At 36.8% G+C, this 27,822-nt stretch overlaps 1 protein-coding gene and 1 long non-coding RNA gene across 12 annotated transcripts in view; one reads left to right on the top strand and one right to left on the bottom strand.

The window, feature by feature from the left end:
• EFCAB6 (EF-hand calcium binding domain 6) overlaps positions 1-27,822 on the top strand; it is a 357,426-nt gene that overhangs the window by 166,439 nt on the left and 163,165 nt on the right. For 10 of the 11 annotated variants that reach the window (XM_077169107.1, XM_077169109.1, XM_077169110.1 and 7 more), the window contains 6 exons: positions 9,394-9,504; positions 11,897-11,993; positions 20,048-20,218; positions 23,467-23,526; positions 23,636-23,796; positions 27,272-27,445. In XM_077169107.1, the coding sequence (XP_077025222.1) occupies positions 9,394-9,504; positions 11,897-11,993; positions 20,048-20,218; positions 23,467-23,526; positions 23,636-23,796; positions 27,272-27,445 (774 nt within the window). The remainder of the gene's footprint in view (positions 1-9,393; positions 9,505-11,896; positions 11,994-20,047; positions 20,219-23,466; positions 23,527-23,635; positions 23,797-27,271; positions 27,446-27,822) is intronic. The other variant, XM_077169111.1, reaches the window with a different exon arrangement.
• LOC143691100 (uncharacterized) overlaps positions 11,136-27,822 on the bottom strand; it is a 53,062-nt gene continuing 36,375 nt past the window's right edge. The window contains exons 2-4 of the long non-coding RNA XR_013179344.1: positions 14,697-14,782; positions 13,623-13,978; positions 11,136-11,710 (exon numbers count right to left, since the gene is read on the bottom strand). This is a non-coding gene — a long non-coding RNA (uncharacterized LOC143691100). The remainder of the gene's footprint in view (positions 11,711-13,622; positions 13,979-14,696; positions 14,783-27,822) is intronic.

Raw genomic sequence — 27,822 nt, 5'->3', positions numbered from 1 at the left:
TAAGTAGGTTCAGTTAGTATAATAATATCATCAGTGTAATGGGCTGCTACACTGTTCTCTGACAAATCATGACAATGCATTCACTTTGGCAAATTGCCACAGGACCCTTGAGTAAGCCTCGATCAGTGTTCTTTAACATTATAGTATGACAGAAAGCAAGCTAGTTGGCATAGCCATAAGATTGTGAAGATAATAGGTCTCCCTGCCATGTAAAGGGGAACTTTGCCAACAAGAACGAAAAATGAGCATTTGCCATGTCTGTAGCTGCATACCAAATGCCAGGAGCTGTGCTGATTTGTCTCTGTGATTGACGTCATCATCTGATTAAATCTGCAGTATCCACAGTCATTTTCTAATACTCAAGTGGCTTTTGCATTGGTCAAGCACGTGATTTTGTACGGAAATATGATGGAATCTCCCTACAGTCCCCAGTTTTTTTATTAATGTAATTTTATCTGGGTATAGTCACACACCATACAAATCATCTGAAGTATACAATTGGTGGTTCACAGTATCATCACATAGTTGTGCATATATCACCATGATCATTTTAGAACATTTTTGTCACTTCAAAAGAGAAATAAAAATGAAAAAGAAAACCCAAATCCTCCCATATCCCTTATCCTGCCCCCCCACACACACCTATTATTGACCCATAGTATTGTTATGGTACATTTGTACTGTTGATGCAAAAATGTTAATATATTATTGTTAATTATATAGTCTATAGTTTGCAATGGGTATATTTTCCCCATATATCCTTCTATTATTAACTCCTTGTAATAGTGTAATACATTTGTTTTAGTTCATGAAAGAACTTGTAATTTTTTTTATATTTGTATAATTAATCACAGTCATAGTCCACCACAAGATTCACATGTTATATATTTCCATGTTTTAATCTCCAACTTTCCTTTTGGTGACATGTCACCATTTCCTAAAACACACGAACAAGCTACACTGACTTGAGAAAAAAGAGATCTCAACAAACCAATCACAGTAAAGAGATTGGATCAGTCATCAAAAATCTTCCCAAGAAGAAAAGGCCAGGTCCAGCTGGCTTTATAGGGGAATATTACCAAGCATTCCAAGAATAAGTATGGGAGAAAATATCTCCCACTATTGTTCTGGACATCTGTTACTCCCTTCAGTTTTGCCAGTGTTTGCCTCATGTTCTTTGGGGCACCTTGATTAGGTGCATAAATATTTATGGTTTTTATTCCTCCTTAGTGAATTGTACCTTTTATTAATATATAGTGTCCTTCTTTGTCTCTTATAACATTTTTGCTTTTAATGTCTATTTTCTTTGATATTAGTATAATTACCCAGTTTTTTTGGTTTTTTTTTTTTTTGGTTACTGCTCACATGAAAATATCTTTTTCCATCCTTTGACTTTGAAGCTATTTGTATTTTGGGAACTGTACTTTGTGCAGTCCAGCACCTTCCCCCAGAATTCTTCGGGGGGAATTTCATGATCTTGGCCAGTCCCCTGGCAGCTTGCTTCCCTTCTTGGACCTGACTCCCAGTCTTTTCTCTGACTCCATGGCTGCTGTTCCCTCCCTGTATCTCAGCCACTTCAGGTGGGGGTCTCCATATTCTCCCTGCAGAGCATGTTTACAAATGCAGTGTTGGTGAGATTAGGGAAGAGGATGCTAAAACTATCCAGTGACTTTTCTTGCCAAAACACATGTTACATCAGAAAAATAAAAAATAATAAATTGTGATCCATGTTTTGAATGAAGGAGTTTGGGCAGATAGAGAAGAACAGGTGCAGACTTACCTTTCTAGGGGGAGGTGACATTTCAGGTGAGCCCTGCATATGGAGATCAGGCATGTGGAAAGATCTCCTATGTTGCACCGCTCCAGAGCACACCATTCAGTTGTATTCCCTGTGGGGGAAAGAGGTTTCAGGCTAACAGAACCATGCAGAAGCCCTCATACAAGACAGAGTTTGGAATATTTGAGGATAAGAGGGAGAAAAACAGACTAGGGGACAGAAACCAAGAGTTTGATTTTGGACATGTTAAGATGAAGATGCCTATTAGAAATCCAAATTTGATGTTGACTAGACCTTTGGAAGCTCAGAGAAGTCTAAGCTAGAAATTATAAATATGTGGATCAACAGCATATATATCAATATAGATGGTATCTAAAGCAAGGATGCATGAAGTTTCCAGGTGTGTGAATACGGATAGATAAATGAGATGAGCACTTAGCGATAGAATGGAGGAAGAAGAGTCAGGTAATGAGATTCTTGATTTTTTTTGCCTTTTCTCCAATTATTATATCCTTGCCTTACAAGTCCTCCTCTTGTCTCTTATATTGCCACCTCCACCTGTTGCAAATATACCCAACCTAAAAGCTCACATGACTCATGCTCCTTGCAGTGCCTTCTCTGGTCAGGAGGGCCTGATAAGATGAGTCTCTCTGCCTCTGTTACTCTTTGCTACCTCTTCTGACAGTATCTGTTTGTTAAATGGATTAGAGACGCTTTTGAAACGATGTGAGAATGTCTCATGGAATTCATATGTTTCTTATAGATGGAGTCACATGCTGCTGTAAGTCTCTACCTGGATTCATGGGATGGGAAAGATGGATTGGAATGATATTTGACTCCCATAATCAGAATCCACAGGGATAGCTGCCTAAGGCAATCAAAGGAGCTGCTGGGCCATTTTTAAATGTCAGAAGATCAGCTGTATCTCTGAGACTTTGCTTCATAATGGTTACTTTTGATTTGTAGCACAATTGTGTGCTTAATCTGTTTTTTAAAAAGTTGTGTTTATTCATATTGATTATAAAAGCCATGCATACTCAAACTAGCATACATGCTTCCCATTTCTATGGGGACTCATAAAGAAAAACAAGTATCCATACTTATAATCACCAGAGATAGCCTCTAATATCTTTTGCTATACTTGCAGAATATTGTTATCAGGAACATTTTCCCATGCTATTAACGAAAAAGTTTGAAAATTAATTTTAATGGATGCATAATGTTTTGTCAACCCTGAGTCAAAGAGGTTGAACATTTTTTAAGTTTGCATTGCATATTGCTAAAATGTGCTTTCAGAAAAGTGTTAATTTATTCTTACCAGAGAAGCTCTTGAGAGTGCTTTTTGCCAACATTTAACATTTGCCATTTGTAAACCCTTGCTAATTTGATAGGTGAAAGCACAGTTCCTCATTGTTTTGATTTGTATGTCTTTGACTGCTATGGGGGTTGCACATTTTTCATGTTTAAACATTATATATACTTCTGTTAACAGTCATTTGCTGTTCTTTGTCCACTCTCTGTGGGATTTTTCTACTTTCCTGGTCTAGGCTCATAAAATGAAATTCATTCTGAAGTGTAAAATGAGTTTTGGCAGTTGCATGTAATCACGTAACCACTATCACTATCAAGATATAGAACACTTTTGTTACCCTAAAAATTTTCCTCATGTCCCTTTGTAATCAGTCCCTTCCTTTGGCTCCCAATCCCAGCAACCACTGATTGGCTCTCTATTGCTATAAATTTGCCTCTTATAGGAATTTTCATAATTGGAATCATACAGTATGTATCTTTTGAGTTTCACTTACCATGTTCTTAAAGCTTTATCCATGGTATAGCACGTATCAGTATTCTCTTCCTTTTTATTGCTGAGTGGTATTCTATAGTATTGATAGACTACAGTTTGCTTAGCTGCTCACTACCTGATGGATATTTGGGCTGTTTTCAGTTGAGGATCATTATGGAAGAGGCTGTAGTGAGCATTCACATACAAATCTTTGTGTACTCAGATGTTTTCATTTCTTTGGGATAAATCCCTAGGAGTAGAATTGCTGGATTGTGTGATGAGTGATGTTTAACTTCATAGCACACTGTTGAACTGCTTTCCAAAGTGGCTGTATCATGGTGCAATCCCACTAGCAATGTATGGGAATTCGGATGCTCCACAGCCACACCAGCGCTTGATAGTTCCAGTCTTTTAAATTTTAACCATTCTCATGATGTGTAGAGGTGTCCAATTCTGGTTTTAATTTACATTTCCCTGATCTGATGACTAATGGTGTTATTAGCCATTAAAATGTCATCTTTTGTTAAATAGATGTATAAAGCCTTTGCCCATTTTTATTGGGCTTTTTTTCCTATTATTGGATTATTTATATATTTTGGATATTATCAAATATCCTTTCTCAGATACATTTTTCATATATTTCCTTTCAGTGTGGATTGGTTTTTAATTTCTTAACTCTTTGTCTTTTGAAGTGCAAGAGTTTGCAATTTTGATGAAGTCCATTTTATCCATTTTTACAATTTTATTGCTCATGTTTTTGTGTACATTTTTAGAAATCTTTACCTAACACAGTATCACAAGGATTTTATCCTATGTTTTCTTCTAGAAGTTTAATAATTTTAGTGCTTACATTTAGTTACATTTTGAGTTAATTTTTGTGTATTAATTTTGTGTGAGGTAAGGGTCAAGTTTCCTTATGTTTCTATACAAATATCCAATTGTTCCAGCACCATTTGTTGGAAAGGCTATCCTTACTCTGATGAATTGCTTTGCACCTTTGTCGAAAATTAACTGATTTTCCATATAAGTGTGAGTATATTTCTGTACTCTCTATTCTCTTCCTTTTACCTATTGTTCCATCCCTCCATTGACCCTGTGCTGTCTTGATCACCATAGCAAATCAGGCTACATCTTCCAAACTTGTTCTTCTCTTTCAAAATTGTCTGACTATTCTGAGTTCTTTGCCTTTCTATAAATTCACTTTAGAATCAGTTTGTTAATATGTTCGAAAAAGCCCACTAGATTTTAATTGTGAATGTATTGGGGAGAATTGCCATCTTAACTATATTGAGTCTTTCACTCCATGAACACGGTAAATCTTTCCATTTATTTTAGTCTTCAGTGCCTCTAGGCAAAGATTTGTTATTTACAGTTCTCAGATCTTACACATTTTTTCCTAAGTATTTTGTTTTTGTTTTTTGATGCTATTGTAAATGGAATTAAAATTATTTTTCAACTATTTATAACTAATAATGAAAAATACAATTGATTTGTGTATATTGACTTTGATCACTGACTGGCCTTGCAAAATTCACTTGTTAGTTCTAGTACCGTTTTTGTAGATTCCGTAGTGTTTTCTACATACACACAGTCATGCTGCCTTCAAATAAAGTCAGGTTCAAGTCTTCCTTTCCTTTCTGTATGCCTTTTATTTCCTTTTCTTGCTTTATTTTACTGGTGAGGACTTTCAGTATAATGTTGAATAGAAATGATAAGGTTAGATATCCTTGCATTGTTCTGAATCTTAGGTAGAAAGCATTCTGTCTTATACCATTGAGTGTGATGTTAGTGATAGTATAATATTTTGTAAAATATTTTGTAAATAGGTTAAGTGACATATTCCCAGTTTGACAGGTTTTATTGTGCATGTTTAACTTTGCAGATGCTCTTTCTGCCACTATTCTGATGATTATGTAGTTTTTCTCCTTTATTTTGCTCATATGGTGAATTACAGTATATGATTTTCAAATGTTAAACCAAACCTTGTATATCTGGGATAAATCCCACTTGATCATAATATGTTATCCCTTTTATATATTGGTTATTTTATTTGCCAAAAATTTAAGAAATTTTTGCGTCTTTGTTCATGGTGACACTGGTCAGAAAGGTGTCTTTTCTTGTAAATCTTTGTCTGGTTTTGGAATCAGGGAAACAGCAGCCTCCAAAAATGTGTTGTGAAGTGTTCTTCCTCTCTACTTTCTGACCAGCATTATTTATACCTTAAATGTTTGTTAGAATTCACCTGAAAAACCAAATAGGCCTGGATTTTCTTTGTGGAAATATTTTAAGTCACAAATTCAATTTCTCTAGTAAATATAGGAGATTCACGTTTTCTGTTTCTTCTTGGGTCAGCTTTGATAATTTTTGGTTTTCAACAAATTTAATTTCATTTAGTTGTCACTGTGTTAGCATAAAGTTATTCATAATATTCCTTCATTATCCTTTTTTTAAAAAACAGCATTTTTATTTTAGAGCAGTTTTAGATTTATAGACTTATTTTGAAGATAGTGCAGAGAGCTTCATTTTACCCCCACATTCAATTTTACCTATTATTAACAACTTACGTTATTGTAGTACATCTGTCACAATTAATGAACTAATATTGATACACTATTATAAACCAAAGTCAATTGTTTATTCATTTGTCCTCAGTTTTTTCCAAATGTCCTTTTTCTGTTCCAAGATCCCATCCAGGATGCCACATTATATTTGATCCTCATGTCTCCTTAGTCTCCTCGTGATTGTGACAGTTTCTCAGACCCTCCTTGTTGTTGATGACCTTGACAGTTTTGAGGGATACTGGTCAGATATTTTGTAAAATGTCCCTCAATTGGGATATGTCTGCTGTTTTTCTCATTATTAGACTGGGATCATGGGCTTGGGAAAGGAAGACCACAGAGGTAAAGTGCCATTCTCATCCCATATGTCGTGACTGTATCTGGCAAAGTGACTATCACTGTTGATGTTAACCTTGAATACCAACTTGGAGTAGTGTTTGTCAGTCTTCTCCCCTGTAAAAGTATTTGTTCTCTCTCTCTCTGTCTTCCATACTTTCTTGAAAGAAAGTTACTATGTGAAACTCAAACCCTACCAGTTTTCCCTGTAAATTATTTAGAATTCTTTTGCATGAAAGATTTGTCTCTTCTCCTCCATTTATTTATTTATTCGTTCATTCATTAAATCATTTATGTCAGTATGGACTCATGCCTTCTTAATTAGTATTCTACATGATCCTTAGTGATGTTTCCTCTTTCAGCCCTGATATTGGAAATTTTTATCTTTTCTCTGTTTCATGAATACTCTAGAAATAAAAATAGCTAAAGCCTTATCACTTTTGCTAATCTTTTAAAAAAACAAGATTTGTTTCATTGATTTTTCTCTGTTTTCTTCTATATTCTATTTTATTGATTTCTGCTTTCTATATATTATTTCCTTTCTTCTATCTACTTTGGGATTAATTTGGCCTGCTTTTAAAATTTCTTAAGGTGGAACTATATCATTGATTTTAGATCTTTCTCCCCATATAAGCATTTAAAGCTATAAATTAACCTCTAAGCACTGGTTTGCCTACTTCTTAACTTTTTGACATGTTGTATTTTCATTATCATTCAAATTGAAGTATTTTGTGAATTTTCTTGTGATTTTGTCTTTCACCCAATGAACATTTACAAATGTTGCTTAATTTTCAAATATTTTGGCTTTTCTATGTATCTTATTGTTATTGATTTCTTGTTGTCACTTGAATTGTGTCCTACAAAAAGACATGTTCCACCCTCCTGGGGAGTCCCGCATCCATGCCGGTCGCGGGAGCCTGGGCTCTCCGGGAGAAGCATAAAAAAAAAAATTTAAAAAGACATGTTCCAGTTCTAACCTGCAGTACCTGTGAATGTGACCTACTTTGGAATTAAGGTCTTAGCAGATATAATCATGTTAGGATGAAATCATACTGGATTAGGGTGGCCTGAATCCAATGTGACTGGTGTACTCATAAGAAGAGGGAAATTCAGACACAGACACAGAGGGGAGATGGCCATGTGAAGATTTTTAGGTAGGAGTTGAGCACTTATCCATCATACTTCCAATTGCAGAGGACATTGCCTAGCTCTTTGAGTCACAAACCTCTGAAAAGAATCTGTTTTTCTTACAAGACTTCACAAAGGCATCTCTTACCCTCCCGTTGTGTGACGTGCCAAAAGCTGTTCTTCAAAATCCCTCTCTCCTATGCTTTATTTTCTTGACTGTTTAATATACTTGAGGTAGGTAAAGAGTTTAAATTTGTCTGATCAGAATTCTCCCAGTCATAATTTTTAGCAGTCAAAACAGGATGGTCTGCCCCACACCCATTTTGGTATCTCATATCTGTTGTCTTAATAATCTCAGCCAAAACTACTTTCTTCCTTCTTGTTCTAGGAGGATGGACGATGCTTAGTGTGTAAGGAGCATACACAGTAGATAAGTGTATGTTCTTGAGCACCTACTGGTGATCCAGCACCACAATAGGGGATTTTTTTTTTATCTATTTGCACTAGTCCTTAAAGAAATCCTCCCAGTAGATATTATTATCCCCATTTTACAGGTGAGAAAAATAGAGAATCAGAATGGTAAGCAAGTTGTCTGAGGCCACATCAATAGGAAATGAAGGAGCAGGGATTTCTGAATCCCAAATCTGCTCCCACATCAGGCTGCACCTGCTGGCATCTTGTAATGCTGAAATCATTGGACCCTGAGTCATGAAACCAGGATTAGTTTCAGAAATATGTTTTTGAACAACTTTCCAATTACTTATCTTGCTAAGATTTTAACTCTGTATTCATTTTCTATTGCTGCTATTACAAGTTATCAGGGACATGGTGGCTTAAAACAACACACATTGGGGATGCAAGGGTAGTTCAGTGGTAGAATTCTCAACTGCCACGCAGGAGACTTGGTTTCGATTCCTGGTCCATGCACTTCCCAAAAAACAAACAAAAACCAAGCAAACAAAAATTCAACAAAAGGTGCTACAATAACAGGGTACTCATATGGAAAAATGAAAGGTGATCCCGCCATACAGCATCCAAAAAAAAAAAAATCATGCATTTAATTTAAGATTCTGTAGGTCAGAAGTCTGAAACAAGTCTCCCCGGGGCTAAAATCAAATGCAGGCAGAGTTGTGTTCCTTTCTGGGGCTTCTAGGAGTTAGCACGGTTCCTTGCATTTTCCATCTTCTAGAGGCCACCCACATTTTTTGGCTCATGGTTCTTTGCCTCCATCTTCAAAGCCAGCATCTTTCTAGACCCTTCTTCTGTCATCACATCTCTTTCTTTCACTGCAGCCAGGAAAGACTCTACAATTTTAAGCACGCCTGTATTTAGATTGGACCCACCTGGATAACCCAGGATCCTCTCCCAATCTGAGACTCATTCTCTTAATCCTATGTACAAGGTCCCTTTTGCCATGTAAGTTAAAATATTCACCAATTCAAGGAATTAAGACATGGACATCTTGGGGAGTCCGTTATTCTACCTACCATGATAATTAAGCTCTTCAAATAATGAATTTGAAAGAATTATTTCGCAGACATTAAGATTTTAATCAAATCCTTCTGCTTCTCCCTTTGGTGTATGCTACCACTAACAGAATATCAAAACGTGGAGATGCATAATCAGTTTGTTTTTTCCTTGATTTTTAAAAATCGATTTGTAGTGCTATTTTAATAAACTATGTTGTTTATCTTAGATTTGAAATGTTATATTAATTCTTTGATGCCAATTTCAATTCAGTATTAAGCATCCAATTAATGCACTGTTGCAGAAAAATGTTTAAAATGATATTTCTTTTTTTAAAAATTCAGGTTTGGACTTAAAACAACCAGTAAAATCAGTTGGAAGCAATTTCTAATGTCATTTTATGAACCTCAATTATTGGGAGTTAGTAATACAGCTCTCGTGGCAAAAAGGAATAGGTATGTTAAAAAAAAAAATACAAAACCTAGGCATTTCACTGGAGATCTAAATTTTAGAGGTTAGAGACTACTTGAATTGCTTTTTCTTCATTTTTTGATTGACAAATTGGTCTCCATTGAATAATTACCAACATTTACATAGTGATTTACAGTTTATAAATTATTTTTCACACAATTATTTTATTTAAAATTGCCCTAAACTGTAAGGTAGGTATAATTGTTATTCCCAATGCCTACTTGAGAAAAACAAGACCATAAGAAATACAGAACAACTTGACTAGGCTGTGCTTGATGACTGCCAGGGCCAGAGATGGAGCTCAAATGCTCAAGGTACATTCACTGCTGCTGCTGACATTGCTCTGTGAACTTTAAATGAGTTTTTGTAAAATTATGTATAAACGTGTATTTTATATGAAAAGGAACAATACATGTTGACTTGTCTGGCCGCTGGTCTCTGCACCAGGGAGATGTTCTGGGCCATGAAGATTATTTGTCCCAAGCACCATTATTTCTGTTTTATTTCAATGATTCTTATAAGTTCAGTTTTATACTATATCATTGTAGGGACCCAAAAATGTAAAAAAAAGGAAAGGAAAAAAGGTGCTTAATTATAAGACATTTCAGAAGTTAGACTTTGGCTCTGAGAAGTATTTTGTTTATGTTGATGTGCATTGTGTATTGATTGCCCTATATAACTCATAAAGAAAAAATGAGCTTTAGAATCTTGGCATGTCTGTTTAAAGCCTTTTGCTTGATTGTAAAGTAAAATATGTTGCAGAGTTCATTCCCGCCCCACTGGGTCCTATCCCTGCCTCAGGGATTTATGAACAGTTAAAGAACTGCTCTGGTTACCACCTCTCCAAGTGTTCAGAGCCTGACCCCCCTGTTCCTGGGATGCAGCTCTAGGAGTTCATTTTTTAAGTGAAATTACTTCTGTTTCTTTATACTTTTCTTGTCTGATAGTCTTGTCCAGGACTGCAAGAATTAAAATTTGAATTCTATTTACTTTAAAGCAGTGGTTCTCAACTGGGTCAGTCTTGACCCCCAGGGGTCATTTGACAACGCCAGGAGACATTTTTGGTTGTCACACTGGGGCAGAGGGTGGAGGTGCTGCTGTCATCTAGTGTGTAGAGGCCAAGGATGCCACTAAACATCCTACATGTGCAGGAAACCACTCCCCCCAAAAAAGAATGATCCCACTTGAAACATCAGTGGTGCAGTGGTGGAGAAACCCTGCAGAAAAAGTATCCATTCATGCCAGCATTAAGTGGTCTTTAGAAGAACCAGGTTCCGGTAGTCTCATGGGGGAGCTTGGATTCAGTAGACAGTTTGCATGCTGCTTAAAAGTAGTAGTAGGGCGGGCCGCGGTGGCTCAGCGGGCAAGAGTGCTTGCCTGCCGTGCCGGAGGACCCCGGTTCGATTCCCGGCCCCAGCCCATGTAAAAAACAAACAAACAAACAAAATATAATAAAACAAGAAAATGTTTAAAGATGTTTCCCTTTCTTCCTCCCTTCCTTCCTTCCATCCTTCCTTCCTTCTCTGTCTTTCCTTCCCTTCCTCCCTCTCTCTTAAAAAAAAAAATAAATAAAATAAAAAGTAGTAGTAGTAGACGTATGTGGTTTTTATTTATTTATTTATTTATTTATTTGCACAAATGGAAAAAACTAAGATGGCTATATGGATTCAGCAATAAAAACCCCAAAACAAATGTGAGAATCATTCAGCATGTAAGCTGATTCACTGTCATCCTTTAGTTAATAGAAAATGTAACTGTCTAAGCCTGTTAAAAATGAGATACTGACAGACCCCTCTTCTGATCAGAGTCTCTATTGAAGTGGGTTTTGATTCCCAGAACGGATAATTGCCTTCCCAAACACACACATTCACTGAGGATACAAAGCAAGTGATGATAAAGGGAAGAGGGTGTGATCATATAGGTGGTCACGGCCATGTAGATGAAAAGGGAGAGCTTGTGATCATTGATATCTTCAGTTTTAAAACTGGAAATGTATATACTCTGTTATTATGTGGATGCGTGGGCTACAAGATGCTATCCTTGTAGGGAGCTGGTGGTCCTGATATTTCCATCTCTGCTAATGTCTAGCAGTGATCCGTGGTCTCTCTCCTCTTCTTTTCTGACCAGAGGTAGTCAGCCTGGGGGTACAGGTGTGGTCCAGTTGACTCCTATGGGAAACTGCATCACCAGCTGAGAGAGAGAGACACACACATCAACTTAAGAAAGTGCATTACACTTTCAGGAGAAAGAACCACCCACAAATAAAACGTTATTATAATTGCTTTGAAGGTACTTTACTTTTTTACATTAAGAAAGAACAAAGTTCAAGAACATAATCTTCTTCCTGTTTTTTTTTCTTTCTTAATCCTCTTGTAGAAATCAATCTTGCAAGGAAAATATAATCACAAAGCTATGTAGACATGCTGAAGGTCATCTCACATCGTTGAAGAAGGCATTACTGGTACCCAGCACTGTAAGATTTTGAAACCCTTCTCTGCTGAAAAACTAATTGTTTTCTAAGAATAACACTCAGAACAAGACTAATAAAAGCTGTGTATTCATTCATTTATCCATCCAGCAAGTATTTTTGAGCTTCTTTTGTCTGGTAGGAATTATTCTGAGTGCTTGGGGATCCAAGCCCTGATGTCAAGAGTTGGGTCTCATTGGGAGGCAGACAAGGTACAAACTATGACAGAATCATAAGATAAATGCCATGAGCAGGAGGACAAAGTATGGCTGTTATATTAGGAATGGAGAGACTAGTCATTGGCAGTTGTTCAGTTAGCCATAATCCAGAGTGGTGAACCTTCCCCATCCTAACCTGGAGTTTATCATTTCATAACCAGCTTTGCCTATAATTGGAACATTTTCTTAGTGCCAAGATAACTTATTTAAGTTTTTAATTGTACTACAAATGGAAGACTAATTCATGAATTGCAACTTTTTCTTGCTTTAAACATTAGTTACTGTTCCCCTTCACCGTTTATTTTACAAAGCAGCATTTGGATACTTTTCATATATGGGGCATCATTTCCCAAGCTTGATATTAAGCATAATTCATTAATCAGGCCTCTAGAAAATGATGGGGCATGCAGTGAATTACTTTTTCCTCAAACTCAAATATGACTGTATACAAAGCATTTCATAGGCCAAGGGCTTGCTTAGCCTCTGCATCCTCCTTCCACAGGGCAGAAGGAAATCTGTGAGCTCCCAGGAAGTTCTCTGGGGAGAAGTCCACATTGCCTGGAGGGGGCTTCTAGTTCTGACACCTTGCTGTCTGTGCTGGAGACCTCAGCCCTTTGCCTCTGTTGATTTAGAATGTCATCTGCTTGGGCTTTCTAAGCATAGTGTAGATCCAGAGATTTGGGGCTGTATTTTCCTTTGGTGACATTTTAGCAAACAGACCTATTTTAACTGATCTTCAGGAGCCCTATATGACTTTATCTCTCTGAGTTAAAAATTTGGGGCACTTACTATGTGATAGGTACTGTTTTAAGCAATTTACTTGTTTTAAGTCATTTAAGCCTCTCAACACCTCTGAAGCTGGTATTATTTTTATCTGCACTTAACAGAAGAAGAGAGTGAGTAGTGCCAGGATTCAACCAGCTGCCTGGCTCCAGAGCACACACACTTATGCCCTGGGCAGAGCGGCCTGGTTGTAATTAGCTAAAAGTGACCTCTTAAAGATGAATGAAAGCTTTTGCGTTTACCTACCTTGGGGTCTGTTTAGGATATTGAATGAGTAATTTAATTAAAAATAGAATAGTCTTCATCTCTTTTAATGGAATAATGCTAACCACTCCAGATATTAGATGATTTTAAAAGCCATTGATGTACTGTTCAACTACAGACCAACAACCACACAAAAGCAGGTTAAGAATTTAGTGTCCCCACCCCCCAGGCTGGGTCCAGTGCTGGACACTAAGGCTGAATACAGGTACGAATAATATAAAGTAACTGTCAATGATGGCCTCACACTCTGGAGTATTACATAACAGTAACAGTGATATAATGCCTTCAAGTTGCATAGTGCGTGGTTTCTGAGTGGGACTACCCCTGCCTTACCACGCACACACACACACACACACACACACACACTTACCTTGGCTGTGGCCACATTCTGGGATATGGACTAAAAAAGAAGGAGAACAGAGGGGAGAGCCAGGAGCAGCAGGGCCAGGTGTTTGGCCTGGTTGCAGAGGGCAGCTGAGGGAAACAGGTTCCTCTTCTTCCATAGAGACAGGTGCAGAATTATTCAAAGAAAGACTGCATTAGATCTGCTCCTTGAGTCATGCATGTCAAATAGCTGTATGTGCTGCCTCCAAATGCTGCCATCATTTCTTCCAGTGGACATGTCATCCCAATCACATTTAAATCAAGTGTGGCTCACTTTTTATAATCCAGAAACAATTCATATCCACTGTTAATCTCATGTTATTATTTATAAGCAATATGATGCTGTAAATAGAAAATCAAAAGAATCTATAAAAAAGTGTAATTAGTAATAGAAGCTAGAAGGTCATTGGAAACAAGGTCAGAATGCAAAGATGAATATTTCTATAAAGTGCAATAAGCAAAAAAAAAGAATTTTTGAATCATCATTTATAATGATATTTAAAAAATAAAATACCTAGAAATATGTCTAACACAAAATATGCAAATGATCTACACTGAAACCACAAAGATAACTTAATGGTATAACACTAATCCTTCACAGGCTCTTTCAGGAAATACAGCGAGAAAGAGTACTTCCTAACTCATTCTATGAAGCCATCCTTACCCCAATACCAAAGCCAGACAATGATCATAAGAAAACTGCAGACCAGTATCTTTCATGTTATTACGTACTGCAAAAATCCTCAACAAAATATTAGAAAACAAAATCAAGCAACATATAAAAAGGACTAAATGCTATGACCATGTGGGATTTATGCTAGGAATACAAGGTTGGTTTAACTTCCAAACATCAATGAATGTAATACAGCTTATCAATAGAATAAAAAACAAAAATCACATGATCATCTCAATAGTCACAGAAAAGCATTTGAAAAAATCCAACATCCTTTCATGATAAGAGCATTCATTAAACTAAGAATAGAAGGAAACTTGCTCAAACAAAAAACAAACAAAAAACCCCACAGCTAACATTAGTATTTAAGGATGAAAAACTGTATACCTTTCCTCGAAGGCTGGAAACAAGGCAGGAATGTTGGCTCTCACTAATTCCATCAACATCGTCCTGGAGATTCTAGATAATGCAATCTGATAAGAAAAAGAAAAAGGTATTCAGATTGGAAAGGAAGAAGTAAAACTGTCCTTATCAAAAGCATGATCTTATATGTAGGATATTCTTAGGATATATATTCTTAGGAATATACGTACACACAAACACACAAAAAGAAACTACTAGAGTTAATAAAAAATGAATTCCTCAAGTTACAGGATACAAAATCAATATGCAAAAACATCTAAAATGAACAATCCAAAATGGACTTAACAAAGCAATTCCATTCACAATAGCATTAAAAACAAAATAGATAGGAATAAATATCAAAAGAAGTGCTAGACTTATGCACTGCAAACTTCAAAATATTGCTGAAATGAAAGAAGATGTAAATAAATGGAGAGACATTCCATATTTCATAGATTGAAAAGCTCAATATTACTAAGGTGACAATTCTCCTCAAACTGACATATAAATTCAGTGTAAACTCTATCAAAATACCAGCTTGGTTTTTTATTTGCAGAAATTCACAAACTGATCTTAAAATTCATGTGGAAATGGAAAGATATTGCAGCATAGCCAAAACAATCTTGAGAAAGAAGAACAAAGTTGGAGGAGTTAAAATTTCCAATTTTTGTCACGTGAATCAGAACTTAATTCCTGTTTAATGCTGAATAGTATTCCATTGTATGTATATACCACATTTTGTTTATCAACATGGGTTGCTTTTGGCAATTGTACATAAAACTACTAGAACTTTGATGTGCAAACATGGATGAACCTTGAAGACATCTTGTTCAGTGAAATAAGCCAGACATAAAAGGACAAGTATTTTATGATCTCACTGATGTGAAATAATTAGAATAAGCAAACTTATAGAGTCAGAATCTAGAATATAGATTACCAGGGAGTGGGTTTAGGGTAGGGAATGAGGAATTAATGCTTAAATTGTACAGAATTTCTATCTGTGTTAATAATGGGTAATGGGTGGTGGTGATGCTAGCACAATATTGTGAATGTAAGTAACAGCATTAAGTTATATGTGTGGATTTGGTTAAAAGGGAATATCTTAGGTGGTATATATGTTACTAGAATAAACATTAAAAGAAAAAATCCCAATTTTTGAATCTTACAATAAAGCTACATTAATTAAGACTCTTAGGAAATGGCTTAAAGATAGACACATAGATAAATGGAACATAAATGAGAGTTCATAAATAAACCCTTTTATGGTTAATTCATTTCCTACCCAATGGGGAAAGTCTAGTCCTTCCAACAAAGGGTCCTCAGACAATTGGATATCCACATGCAGAAAGGCTAACTTAGACCCTTACTCACACCCTACAAATAGAACATAATCGTAAAATGTGTTAAAACTATAAAACTCTTAGAAGGAAGCATAGACATAAATCTTTGTGACCTTGGATTAGGGAAAGGGGTCTTAGATATGACACTAAAAGTCCTATCCATTAATGAAGAAAATGACCAATTGAACTTGACCAAAATTAAAAACTTTTGCACTTCAAAAGACATGATTAAGACAAAGCCTAGCCATATATCGGGAAAATATCTTTGCAAATCAAAAGTCTGGTGAAGGGCTTATATCTAGAATATGTAAAGAATTCCTACAGTTGAATAAGACAACGATTTTTAAAATGGGAATAGATTTGAGTAGACATTTCACCAAAGAAGATTTAAGAATAACCATTAAGCACATGAAAAAATGTTCAACATTGTTAGTTAGAAGGAAAATGCAAATTAAAATCACAATGAGGTATCAAGTCCACAAGAATGACTATAGTAAAAAAGACAGACAATAGCAAGTGTTAGTGAGGATGCAGAGAAATTGGAATCCTTATATATTGCTGGTGGGAAGATAAAGCAGCAGATGCTTTGGAAGACAGTATGGAAGTTTCTTTAAAAAGTTAGACATAAACTTACCATCAGACCCAACAATCCATTGCTAGGTATCTCTCCAAGAGAAATGAAAACATAAGTTCACTCAAACACTCGTGTGCAAAAGCGTTATTCATGATTTCCAAACTAAACAAGCCAAATGCCCAACAACTTGTGACTGGATAAACAAAATGTCTTTCGCACAACGTACACTAATCAGGAATAAAAAGGAAGGAAATGCTGATATGTGCTACAGCATGGTTGAACCTCAAAAACATTAGAGTAGGGCAGGCCCTGGTGGCTCAGCAGGCAGAGTTCTTGCCTGCCACACCAAAGCCCCAAGTTCGATTCCTGGTGCCTGCCCATGCAAAAAAAAAAGCATTAGGCTAAGTGGGAGAAGCCAGAAACAAGAGACCACATATAATATGATTGTATTTAAGTGAAATGTCCAAGCTCATTTTGTTCTAGTTCGCTAGCTGCTGAAATACAATATACCAGAAACAGAATGCTTTTAAAAAGGGGAATTTAATACCTTGCTAGTTTATAGTTCTAAGGCCGAGAAAATGTCCCAATTAAAATAAGCCTATAGAAATGTCCAATCAAAGGTGTCCAGGGAAAGCTACCTTGGTTCAAGAAGGCCAATGAAGTTCAGGGTTTCTCTCACAAGTGAGAAGGCATATGATGAACACAAAGTTTCTCTCTCATTTGGAAAGGCCCATGACGAACACGGCATCATCGGCTAGCTTTCTCTCCTGACTTCCTGCTTCATGAAGCAACCTGGGAGGTATTTTCCTTCTTCATCTCCAAAGGTTGCTGGCTGGTGGACTCTCTGCTTTTTGTGGCTACGTTGTTGTGCTCTCTCAAAGTCTCTCTCATTCTCCAAAATGTTTCCTCTTTTATAGGATTCCAGTAAACTAATCAAAACGTCTCCACCTAATCCAGTTTAACAACCCCTCTTGATTGAGTCACATCTCCAGGGAGATGATCTAATTAAAGTTTCAAACGTATAGCACTGAATAGGGATTAGAAGAAACGGCTACCTTTACAAAATGGGATTAGGATTAAAACATGGCTTTTCTCAGGTACATACATCCTTTCATACCAGCACACATTTAAACAACTCAAACACATGGAGCCCAAAATGGGAATGAGGGCTTTTAATTCTGTATAGGTAATACCTGGATACACCCCAAAGTATGTTGGCCAGTTAATTAACAAGTATTGGCAAAGTCCCTTGAAGGATGGAAGAAAAAATATAGAAATATTAAGCTTTACCACCAGGAAACCCCCTGATACTGTCTCAAATATTAGGAATCCCAAGTCAATAGTCCAAGGCCTTGATTTTGAGGCTTGCTTTTGTGAAGCTTATTTCTGTAGTGGAGAACCTAAGCCTACCTATAGTTATGCCTAAGAGTTACCATCAGAAAACCTCTTTTTGTACAGCTGTATATCACTGTAAATTTATTAAAAATCATCTGAGAAGTAGTTGTCAGCGATTCCTATTTGAACATTAAAATATCGACTACTACTACCAAACCTAAAAGGAAACATGTATATCCCTTAATGTATTTAAGGGAGAGAAAGAGACCTCTCTCTCTCTAAGCCCAACTCTGCAAGGAAAGCCATTACCCTCCCCCCTATGTAGGGCATGACATCCAGGGGTGACAGCTTCCCTGACATGTGGGACATGACTCTCAGGGACAAGCCTAGCCCTGGCACCTTGGGATCAACAACACCTTTCTGACCAAAATGGAGAAAAGAAATGTAACAAAATAAGGCGTCAGTGGCTAAGAGAGCTAAAACAGAGTCGAGAGGCTATTCTGGAGGTTACTCTTACACAAGCCAATTACCATACCTTGCCAGACTCACCAAAATCATTCCTGTTGACACTAAAGAACATGTAAGGTTCTATCTGAGATTCTGCAAAAGTTTCACATACTTTCCAGAAACCTACAACCTCCAGATGGATTCCTAGGCCAGATAAGTCCTGAAACCCAGAGTGGCCAGCCTCTCCAAGAACATTAACTAGTTCTGTCCTCCTATCTGATATTATTGACACCCCTTTCCAAAATGAAAAAGTTAGAATGTGCATAGCCCAAATTCCCATAAAATTTGGGAGGATCAATTACAACAGAGAATATAGGAGTAACAAATGAATATGACTTGAATCTTTATATTGATATTTCTTTTAGTCTCCAGTGTCTTGGAGCAGCTAGAAGAAAAAACCTAAAATTATGGAAGAGTAACCCATACTAAGCTCTGAAATCAGTTCTATAACTACTTGTTACAATGTACTTTGAAATTTACTACTTTATATATATGTTATATTTCATAATAAAACTTTAAAAGCAAAAAAGTTAAATATACAATAAAAAGTAAATATATAAAAAACAGATTAGCTATCTGAGACTGGGAATGGGAATGGGGAGAGACTAAAAATGGCTATGAGGTTTCTTTTTGGGGTGAGGAAATGTAAAATTAGATTGTAGTGACAGCTGTACATCACTGTAAATTTATTAAAAATCATCTGAGAAGTAGTTGTCAGTGATTCCTATTTGAACATTAAAATATTGACTACTACTACCAAACCTAAAAGGAAACATGTATATCCCTTAATGTATTTAATTTACCCCAGGTAAATCTCATATTCTTTACAGATTTTGGATCCCCAACAGCTGACTTTTGCACACTGCCCATCATTTATTAAGCCCTTTTGTCATATTTCAGCTTTACAATATCTCCCTGAGGTAAAAGTGACTTATTTCCCCTCCTTTTCCCTCAGTAAACAGTATCTCTCAATTTTAGTATTCAATTTACTTATTTCTTATTGGTAATTTCTTATTCTGGGGTTAGAAATTTGCCGCAGTATTCTGCTTGTAATATGTTGAAATTTCTTGCTAAGTAATTGTGCATGTTACTTGATAAAATTGGTGGCTATGGCAACAAGCACAATGAATACTTCTAGTAAATTGGTCAGTTGCAATGAACTACCAGGAAGTTTTGTGCCCCATGCGTCTGAGCCACGCAGCGTTAGGGTTGGAAAAGGAGGAACTGTTGAAGCACATCTGTGATGACCAACCCTCCCACCCACAAGGCGCTTAGCCGAGGCCAGTCTGGAGGTGGGGGACCAGACTGTCACGTGATGGGCCACGCTCCTCACTCAAGGGCCCCATCCATGGCCTGATGGAGACCTGAGCGGAAACTGCCTTTGGAAAGCCCTGACATTCCCACCTCCACTGCTCTTGGCACATGTTATATAATGACCAACAATTTGGATATTCTGTTTGCAAATCATAACTACATTTGGCCAAAGCTTGCTCTGTCTTAGATGATGCTGAATGTTTATAATGCTTTTCTTTTCTTTTTTTTTCTTTTTTTGTTTCCTTTTATCACACTCTCTTGCTCAGAAACCTAGTGGACATGTAACAGAGAAAGAATTGCAATATATTTTAAATTGCATGGTTTTAAAAATGAGTGATTCAGAATTCAAAGAACTAATGCAAATGCTTGACCCCAGGGGCACTGGATTGGTTAACGTCAACACATTTTTTGAACTGCTTGAAGACGAGAACCTGAACGTAAGTTTTATAACAACTTCATATTTGATTTCTGTTTATAGCCTGAAACTTGAGTATTCTTGGGAAATTAGGAGATACAAGTAAATTATGATTTAAATAATTTATGGCTTACAAGTTTTTCAACTGAGTCAATTTTTATTTTAGGTAAGAGTTCAGTGTTTGAGTTGTTTAATTTTAATTTTTAATTTCTAACTCATATTAAATGATGGTATCTGACACTTATGAAAACACCTTCATATGTGATGGAGATCTCTGCATGAAGCTGGTCAGCACAGAGACCAGATCTAACTTCTCTCAGCACTGCAGCAGCTCTCTTGTCTCAAGACGTGTCTTGTGAAATGTGGATATCTGGCTCTCATCCATAGTTTTAGAGTTTAGTACCTTACGTTTGTTCACCTTTAAAAAAACAACTCTACTTATTGCCCTAACTAACACTTTTATTACTTGTTTCTTTTGATGGAAAAGTTGGCAAACTGATCATATTAGAAATGCTTCTATGACTTTTGATTAGCGTTTTTTTAATTAAAAAATACATCTTTTATCAGGTTCGTTTCTGATAACGCACACAATAGGTATTAGTGAATTCTTGTTGAAATGTTTATTGAGGACTTAACAGGTACAAATAGCTTTTAATTTTAGATTTATGAGGTTGGTACTGTGTTACATCTCAGTCAACCAATAATACCATAGATACATCATTTCCCCAAAGATGATGTTTCTGTTGAATGATCAGAATGGGGCTAGCTTTGATATAGTTTAACTGAAGTTATTCAGATGGCAGCCATGAAAAGCACAATTAATTAGTTATAAATTAATACTTTCTACATGTTCTGACTTTGCAGTATGGTTTTATCAAATTTGAGAGCATAATTCTTGGTTAAAAATGGGGCAGACTATTGGAGTGAAAGTGGCATTTTAAATCATCTTTTCTTGGTGCATTTAGAAATTTTCTACTACCATTTTGGGGTAATTTTAATAGAAAACACTACATAGTTCATTAAAATGTTTTATTTTGTGGTTATACTAATAATAGATATCCATTATAGAGTTGAAAAATACCAAAAACTAAAAAGGTGAAAGTAATGATAGAAATTCCTATTCTCAACACCAGGAGATAATCCATAGTTAAGTTTTTGAAATTTCCTCTAACTCTGTGTGTGTATATTCATGTATTTTTAATATATATGATTTTGTATCCTATTTTTTCAACTTGGCAGTATAATGATGAACATTTTCCTCAACTCTCCATACCCCCACATCATTAAAAACTCATCTTAAACATGGTTTTTAATGGCTACATAGGATTTTCTGTGTGCATGTTCTTGTTGTTGGGGCATTTATTCTGTATTATTGTTATTATTATTATTATTTTACTATGGAGGTTAATATGCCAAGTATCTTTGTTCAGAGATTTCATTCACTTCTGAATATATCCTTAAAAAACTGGAAGTTCTTAGAAGTGGAAATACTAGGTCAGAGGGTATGGATATTTTTATGGTCCTAGACATATATTATGTATCATTCATTTTAAATGGGAAAGGTCTCATGACTTGTTTTGCTAGAAAATATGTGGGAAAAGGCTGTCAGGGAAAGACAGTTAAATGTGGCTTGTTGTACAAAACCGTCCGTATGGTTGAGTAGGTTTGTGAACCTGCTCACCATGGCAATGTCTAATATATGGGAGCTTGAAACTGTGCCTTCACTCAATTTACTGCTTCCTGGTGGTCTAGTAGAGTCATTGCTTTCAATTCACTGCCAAGTGCTTCTGAGTTACAGAAGTCAAATTGTCAGGGCATAGAGGCAGTCGGCAGGGGAACTCAGGTTCAAATCCCTGAGCCACCACTCATTAGCTAGGGGACCTGAGGCGAACAATTTACCTCTCTAAGGCTCATTTCTTCATCTGTAAAATAAAGTTAACAGGACCAACCTTGTAGGGTGTTTATGGGAATTATACGAGATATCATACAAGATAATGCATATGAAATGCTTTACATCTAGTAAGCATTAATTACGTTTTAGTCATCATTTTTGTGTTATTATTTCCCAAGAGTCTAGTTTATGCAAGGTGGTAACCAAAGTCCTAAACTAATGTCATTTTGGCCCTTCTTGAACTCTAATTCAAAAAGTAAGACCCAGAGGCCCTTCACACACAGGAAAGAATAATGGCCACCATTTCCTGAACTCTCTGTTACCTCTTAAGAATCATTATCTTTAGCCAGCTGGCAGCCTGGCACATAGCCACCTTTTTATCTTCAAAAAACAAAGATACAGACATGTAAGTAATCTGCTCTCCACATGGTATGCTATGGGATATTTGTTTAGTATAGGTCAGATCATGTTGCCTCTATGTTTAAAACTCTCTGGATGGTATTTGAGATTCTTCGGATGAAACAGAACTTTCTAATAGGGCTGATGGGTATCCATATGGTCCTGCCCGGTGCCTGTCTCGTGCTCTACTCTTAAACCACTCTCAGGTCCTGGAGCTCCCCTGGGCTTCCTCCTTCTCCCAGACCTTCACAAGTGCAGAGGCTCCTGCCTTGGACTCTCTCCCTGCTCCTCTTTGCCCAGTGAAGTCATTCTTCAGATCTCTGTGTACCCAGTGCCTCTCAGGGGCCCCCAGGATATTCTGAGAGTGTCTTCCAGCCATAGACCTCAACCTTTGGGGCAGCCTTGGTGATGTTTGTTCACTATGTGGTTGTGTCTCCATAAACACAGAGGCCCGTTCTGTTTTTGCAGGGGATAATACATTGCCAGCACACTCCAAAGACTATTTGTTGAGTGAATGTATTAAGAAATGAATGAATTAGAAAAAAATTAAAAACACAGATAAGCAAAGTCTAATACTATCAAAATGTACTATGAGATATAACACCTCTAGAAAACATCTGTTAATGTACACTCCCACCTTTTCTTCAATCTGTATCAATATTGGCAATTTACTTACATTTTCATCTTTGCATTTCTATTAGGCAAAAATGCTATCTCATTATTCTTTCATTCTGCATTTATTTGGTTTCTAGGCAATGGGTTTGTTTGTGTTTATTGAATTTTCCTTTTGAATAAGTGTGAGTTAAGTGTATTATCCCTATTATCAGACGGGATTGAACGGCAAGCTAACTGGCTCAAAGACTCCAAGGTATTCTCATCAGGAGCCAAGCTAAGATTCAAGGTCTTGTCCATCTCCCTCCAAAGCCCCTACTGCCTTTCATGGATAATTTTTAGTTGTCTACTTTCCTTTTCCCATTTAGATGAGAAAACAATACCCTTGTACAGACAATAAGGCACATCTCCTTCTGGCTTGGGATTCAGTAAGTAATGCTTTCCTACTCTTGGGTGCCTTCCTGTATGGTCCAAGGGTGCTACCACATCAGGTTACAAATGCAAAGCTTAATAAATATGTTTATGTTTTGCTGTTAGGTAGAAGAAATGGTTCGTGATGCAATTAATAGGAATCTTCCTGCTTTTCATAACATGCTGCGGTCATATGACCTCAGAGACACTGGGTTCATTAATCAAAACAGTTTCAAGAAAATCATGCACATGTTCTGTCCATTTTTAACCAGTGAGCATTTAATAAAGTAAGTTTGCCAATTTGTACTTCTTTTACTTCAAATGATATTTAACATATTTCATATATTTACTTCTATTTACCAGTCTGCATTTTAAGACGGCAATAGCAAATCTCATGCTCAGAGCCTTTGGCTGCTAGAGACATTGCACTAGAATTTAATCATATGATATTGTTTTCATGATACCTGGTCTTAGCATAACCTCTTTCTGGTGATTGGTGCTATTTTATATGTATGGTGGTGAGCAAGAGCTTCTTTTACCAATTAATGTATTTAAGAAAGAAGAAGTTGATATAAAGAAAAAAATGTATGAAGGTAAAACATGGATGCCTGAAGTTTGAACAACATCTTCCTTTTATGGATAAGGAAACGGATCTCAAGAGGTTGCAGTCTCTCATCCCTAAGAAGTTGTGCCAAATCTTAAAAAATGCCCCAAGTTCCTTTTTGTAGTCAAATTGGCTGGACTTGTCAATGGCTTGGATTGGAGTGGGGTAAGAAGGAGCCAAGGATGATGAAGTTCTTGGCTAAGCAACTGGGTACTCGAGGTTATCTTTGGAGACAGGGGAGGAGCAGATTCCAGATGGAAAATCAGTTATGTTTTGGGCATATTAACTTGGATGTGACACTCATGACAAATTGCCACTCAGAGTGGCTGGTCACTCTGTCCATATCTCCCCTCCCCAGCTACATCATGATACTTGTCATTTGCTAATGTCTATGGTCTGTGTCACCCCACTAGAATGCGAAGGGCAGGGGCTTGGTCTCATTTTTTTCACCCACCAGAAACCTCAATACTGAGGGGTACAGCAGTGCCTGACACATAGTCAGGGCTTCGTAAGTACTGAATGAATGTATGAATGAAACCTAGTGGAATAGTCTTGCAGGCAGTTGAGTATTTGAGATTGAAGCCTCTCCAATCATTCTCCATGGTGTAACCAGACATTATCTGTCCAAACCAAAAATCTGATCATGTTAAAAACCCTGCTCAAAACATTTTGGTGTTCTGTTACCATTAGGAAGATACCCAGTGGCTTTTAGCATAAAAGGGACCCTCCTAGGGAACCTCACGGTCCTCTCTCCTCTTTAGAGTTCAGGCTCCACAGCTATTCTGCCTGGGTTCACATCCTTGCTCTGCCCTGAATGAGCTGTGAGCTTGGGCATGTCATTTGGCCTCTCTGAGACTCTCCTTCCTCATCCGAATATAATTGACTACAGTTGTGGTAAGGATCAAATGACATAATAAACACAGAGCCTCTAACCCCATGCCAAGTGTAAAGTGAGTGCTCCTTAGATGTCAGTTACTGCTGGAGCTCCCACTGGATGGAACTGTATTATATTTCTTGAAGAAAGTGGGCTCTTTCTGCTTCTGGACTTTGCCATGCTCTCTTTGCTCAGCCCTGAATAAACAGTTCCTCCCAGCCGACTGAAGCTCCCCAAGGTGGGGTTTTTGCTTTAGCTTATTCGCAGCTGTAGTCACAGCACTGAGCACAGTGCTTAGGCTATGAACACATAAATAATTATTGAAGCAGTTCTAACAATAGCGAGGATGTATGAAGCTCAGCATGCTTTGGGGCCCCATGCCTGGTCTGCCGGCTCCATGTGCATCATCCTAATGACATTGGGGTGTTATGCTTAGGACCCCAAAGGACCGAGCACATGAGCATGGCAGGCCCCAGCTCTAAGGGCATCCCGCGGTTTCTTTGATGTAATCTTTATCCCAATCCTTTGAGATAGGTGCTTTGATTGTTTTCATTTTATAAATGAGGAAGTAGAAGCACAGAAAGAATATGTAGCATGCCCTAGATCAGCGGTTCTTAACCTTTTGGGTTCCAGCACCCTTTTATAATCTTAAAAATTATTGGGGACCTCAAAGAGCTTTTGTTATGTGGAGTATATCTATCACTGTTTACTGTATTGGAAATTAAAGCAGAGACATTTAAAAAACGTTATCGCAGAAAGCAAAAGTGTATTAGCTTCTTGTTGTGTTTCCATGTAGACTGGGGGAAATATTGGGAATTTCAGAATACAATTTATTAGATGATAATGAGTTTACAGATATTAAAGCAGTTATAAGCGTAGATAGCTGGTAAAGAGCCCAGTAGAAGCACTGTGAAGAAACTGAGTTAATCTCTAAAAATCAACATATTTATGTCCTAAACCTACAACCTTAGGAACTTCTAGAATACACACGGATGCAAATAAATGCACACATGCAGTCAGCCATGAAAGAGACAGCATCGTCACACATTATGTAGCCTCTGGAAAACTCCACTGTGTGTGTGCGGGAGAATCAGGGTGGAATAGGGAAATAACATCTTAGTATTGATATGGAAACAGTTTTGTGTTCACTGATGCCCTGAAAAGCCATGCCCCGCACCACTTAGTTATTAATTCGTGGAGCTGGTGTTTAAAACCAAGGTGGCCGAGTGCATATCCACAACTACCGAACTCAGTTGCTTTGTGAATTTTAGCAAATAGTGAACATTGCCTTTGATGCCCAAGCTCTTAATATTTACCAAATTTGCAACAGTGAAGCATATACAGCTTTTAGAATTAGAAAAATATCAACAAATAAAATATTAAAGATTGGGCTCATTGAACTTTCCTAGTACTGATATCCCATGATTTTCTAAAATATTTGCATGTACTGGAATTCTTTTATATATCTGTAATTCCATAACTAAATTTCTTTGAAATTTTTGTACATTTGTCACATTTTCATTGGTATAAAATTTAAATATGTACAATAAACTGTACATATTTAAATTATACAATTTGATAAAATTCATTGTATATATATACACACCTATGAAACATCACAAGATATCGAACATTTTCATCACTCATAACAGCTTCCTTGTACCCTTTTGCAATTTGTTTCCCCTCTACATCCCCATCCCTAAGCAAACACTAATCTGCTTTCTGTTACTATAGATTTCTTTACATTTTTAGGGTCTTATATAAATAGAAGCATACAAGATGTTATCTTTTTTGTCTGGCTTTTTTCACTCAGCAGCATACTGATTGTAGGTTTCATCCATGTTGCCACCTCTACCAACAATCCATTCCTTTTCATTGCCGGGTAGTGTTCCATTGTGTAGTTTTACCACAGTGTGGACATCCATTTATCTGTTGCCAGATATTTCATTTGTTTCCAGTTTTGTGCTATTATATATATACTCATCTCTCTCTATGTATATATTTATGTGTGTATATATTTATATGTATAATAGTTATATCAGTCTTAAGTAGACATACGTTTTTCTTTGTCTTGGGTAAATGCCTAGGAGTGGAACGGCTAGTTCCTGTGGTAAAAGTATACTCAAAGGCCAAATTGTCTTCCAAAGTAGCTCACTATTTTATACCCCTGCCAGTGGTAGGTGAGAATCCTAGTTACTCATACTCTTGCAAAGCACTTGGTAGGGTCAATCTTTTACATTTTAGCCATTCTCATGGGCATGTTCTGATTATTTTTAAAATTCAGACTCTGCAGTAAGTTTCAGGATACTGCTTCAGGAAGAATCCTTTACAAAGAACTTTTGGCAAGCATAGGAATTATCAGCCCGCCCACTCTCTCTCTAATTCCTGTACCAAAGGATCAGCCCCTAAATGAGCATGTTCCAAAAGAGGAACAGCACGGTCAGGACCTTCCTGAGAGGTAAGATAAAGTGTAATGGAATCACATATTTAAATCAAAGTGCCTGTCATGAAATAGGTGTTTAGTAAATATGTGTTGCCTAATGAGTATTTTAATATTTTATTAGTTAAATAAGAAAGATGGCATACTATAAATACAGTGATTATGATCATGAAATTTTAGAGCAAGGAGAGGTCTTAGAAATGTTTCAATCTACCTATTAGTTTTAGAAATGAAAGCATTGAAGTCGGAAAAACAGAGACTTAGGTTATTCACCAACTCGGGGAAAGGCCTGCCTCGAGAATCTGGGCCTCTTGGTTCCCAGAACTGAACTATTACATACCTGCCTTCACATTTATCCTTTTCCAGAAACTTAGACTTCTCACTACCTTTTAATA

The sequence above is a fragment of the Tamandua tetradactyla genome, chromosome 7 (assembly GCF_023851605.1).
Source record: "Tamandua tetradactyla isolate mTamTet1 chromosome 7, mTamTet1.pri, whole genome shotgun sequence".
Classification (NCBI taxonomy): domain Eukaryota; kingdom Metazoa; phylum Chordata; class Mammalia; order Pilosa; family Myrmecophagidae; genus Tamandua; species Tamandua tetradactyla.
This window is presented reverse-complemented; position numbering and strand designations above follow the sequence as displayed.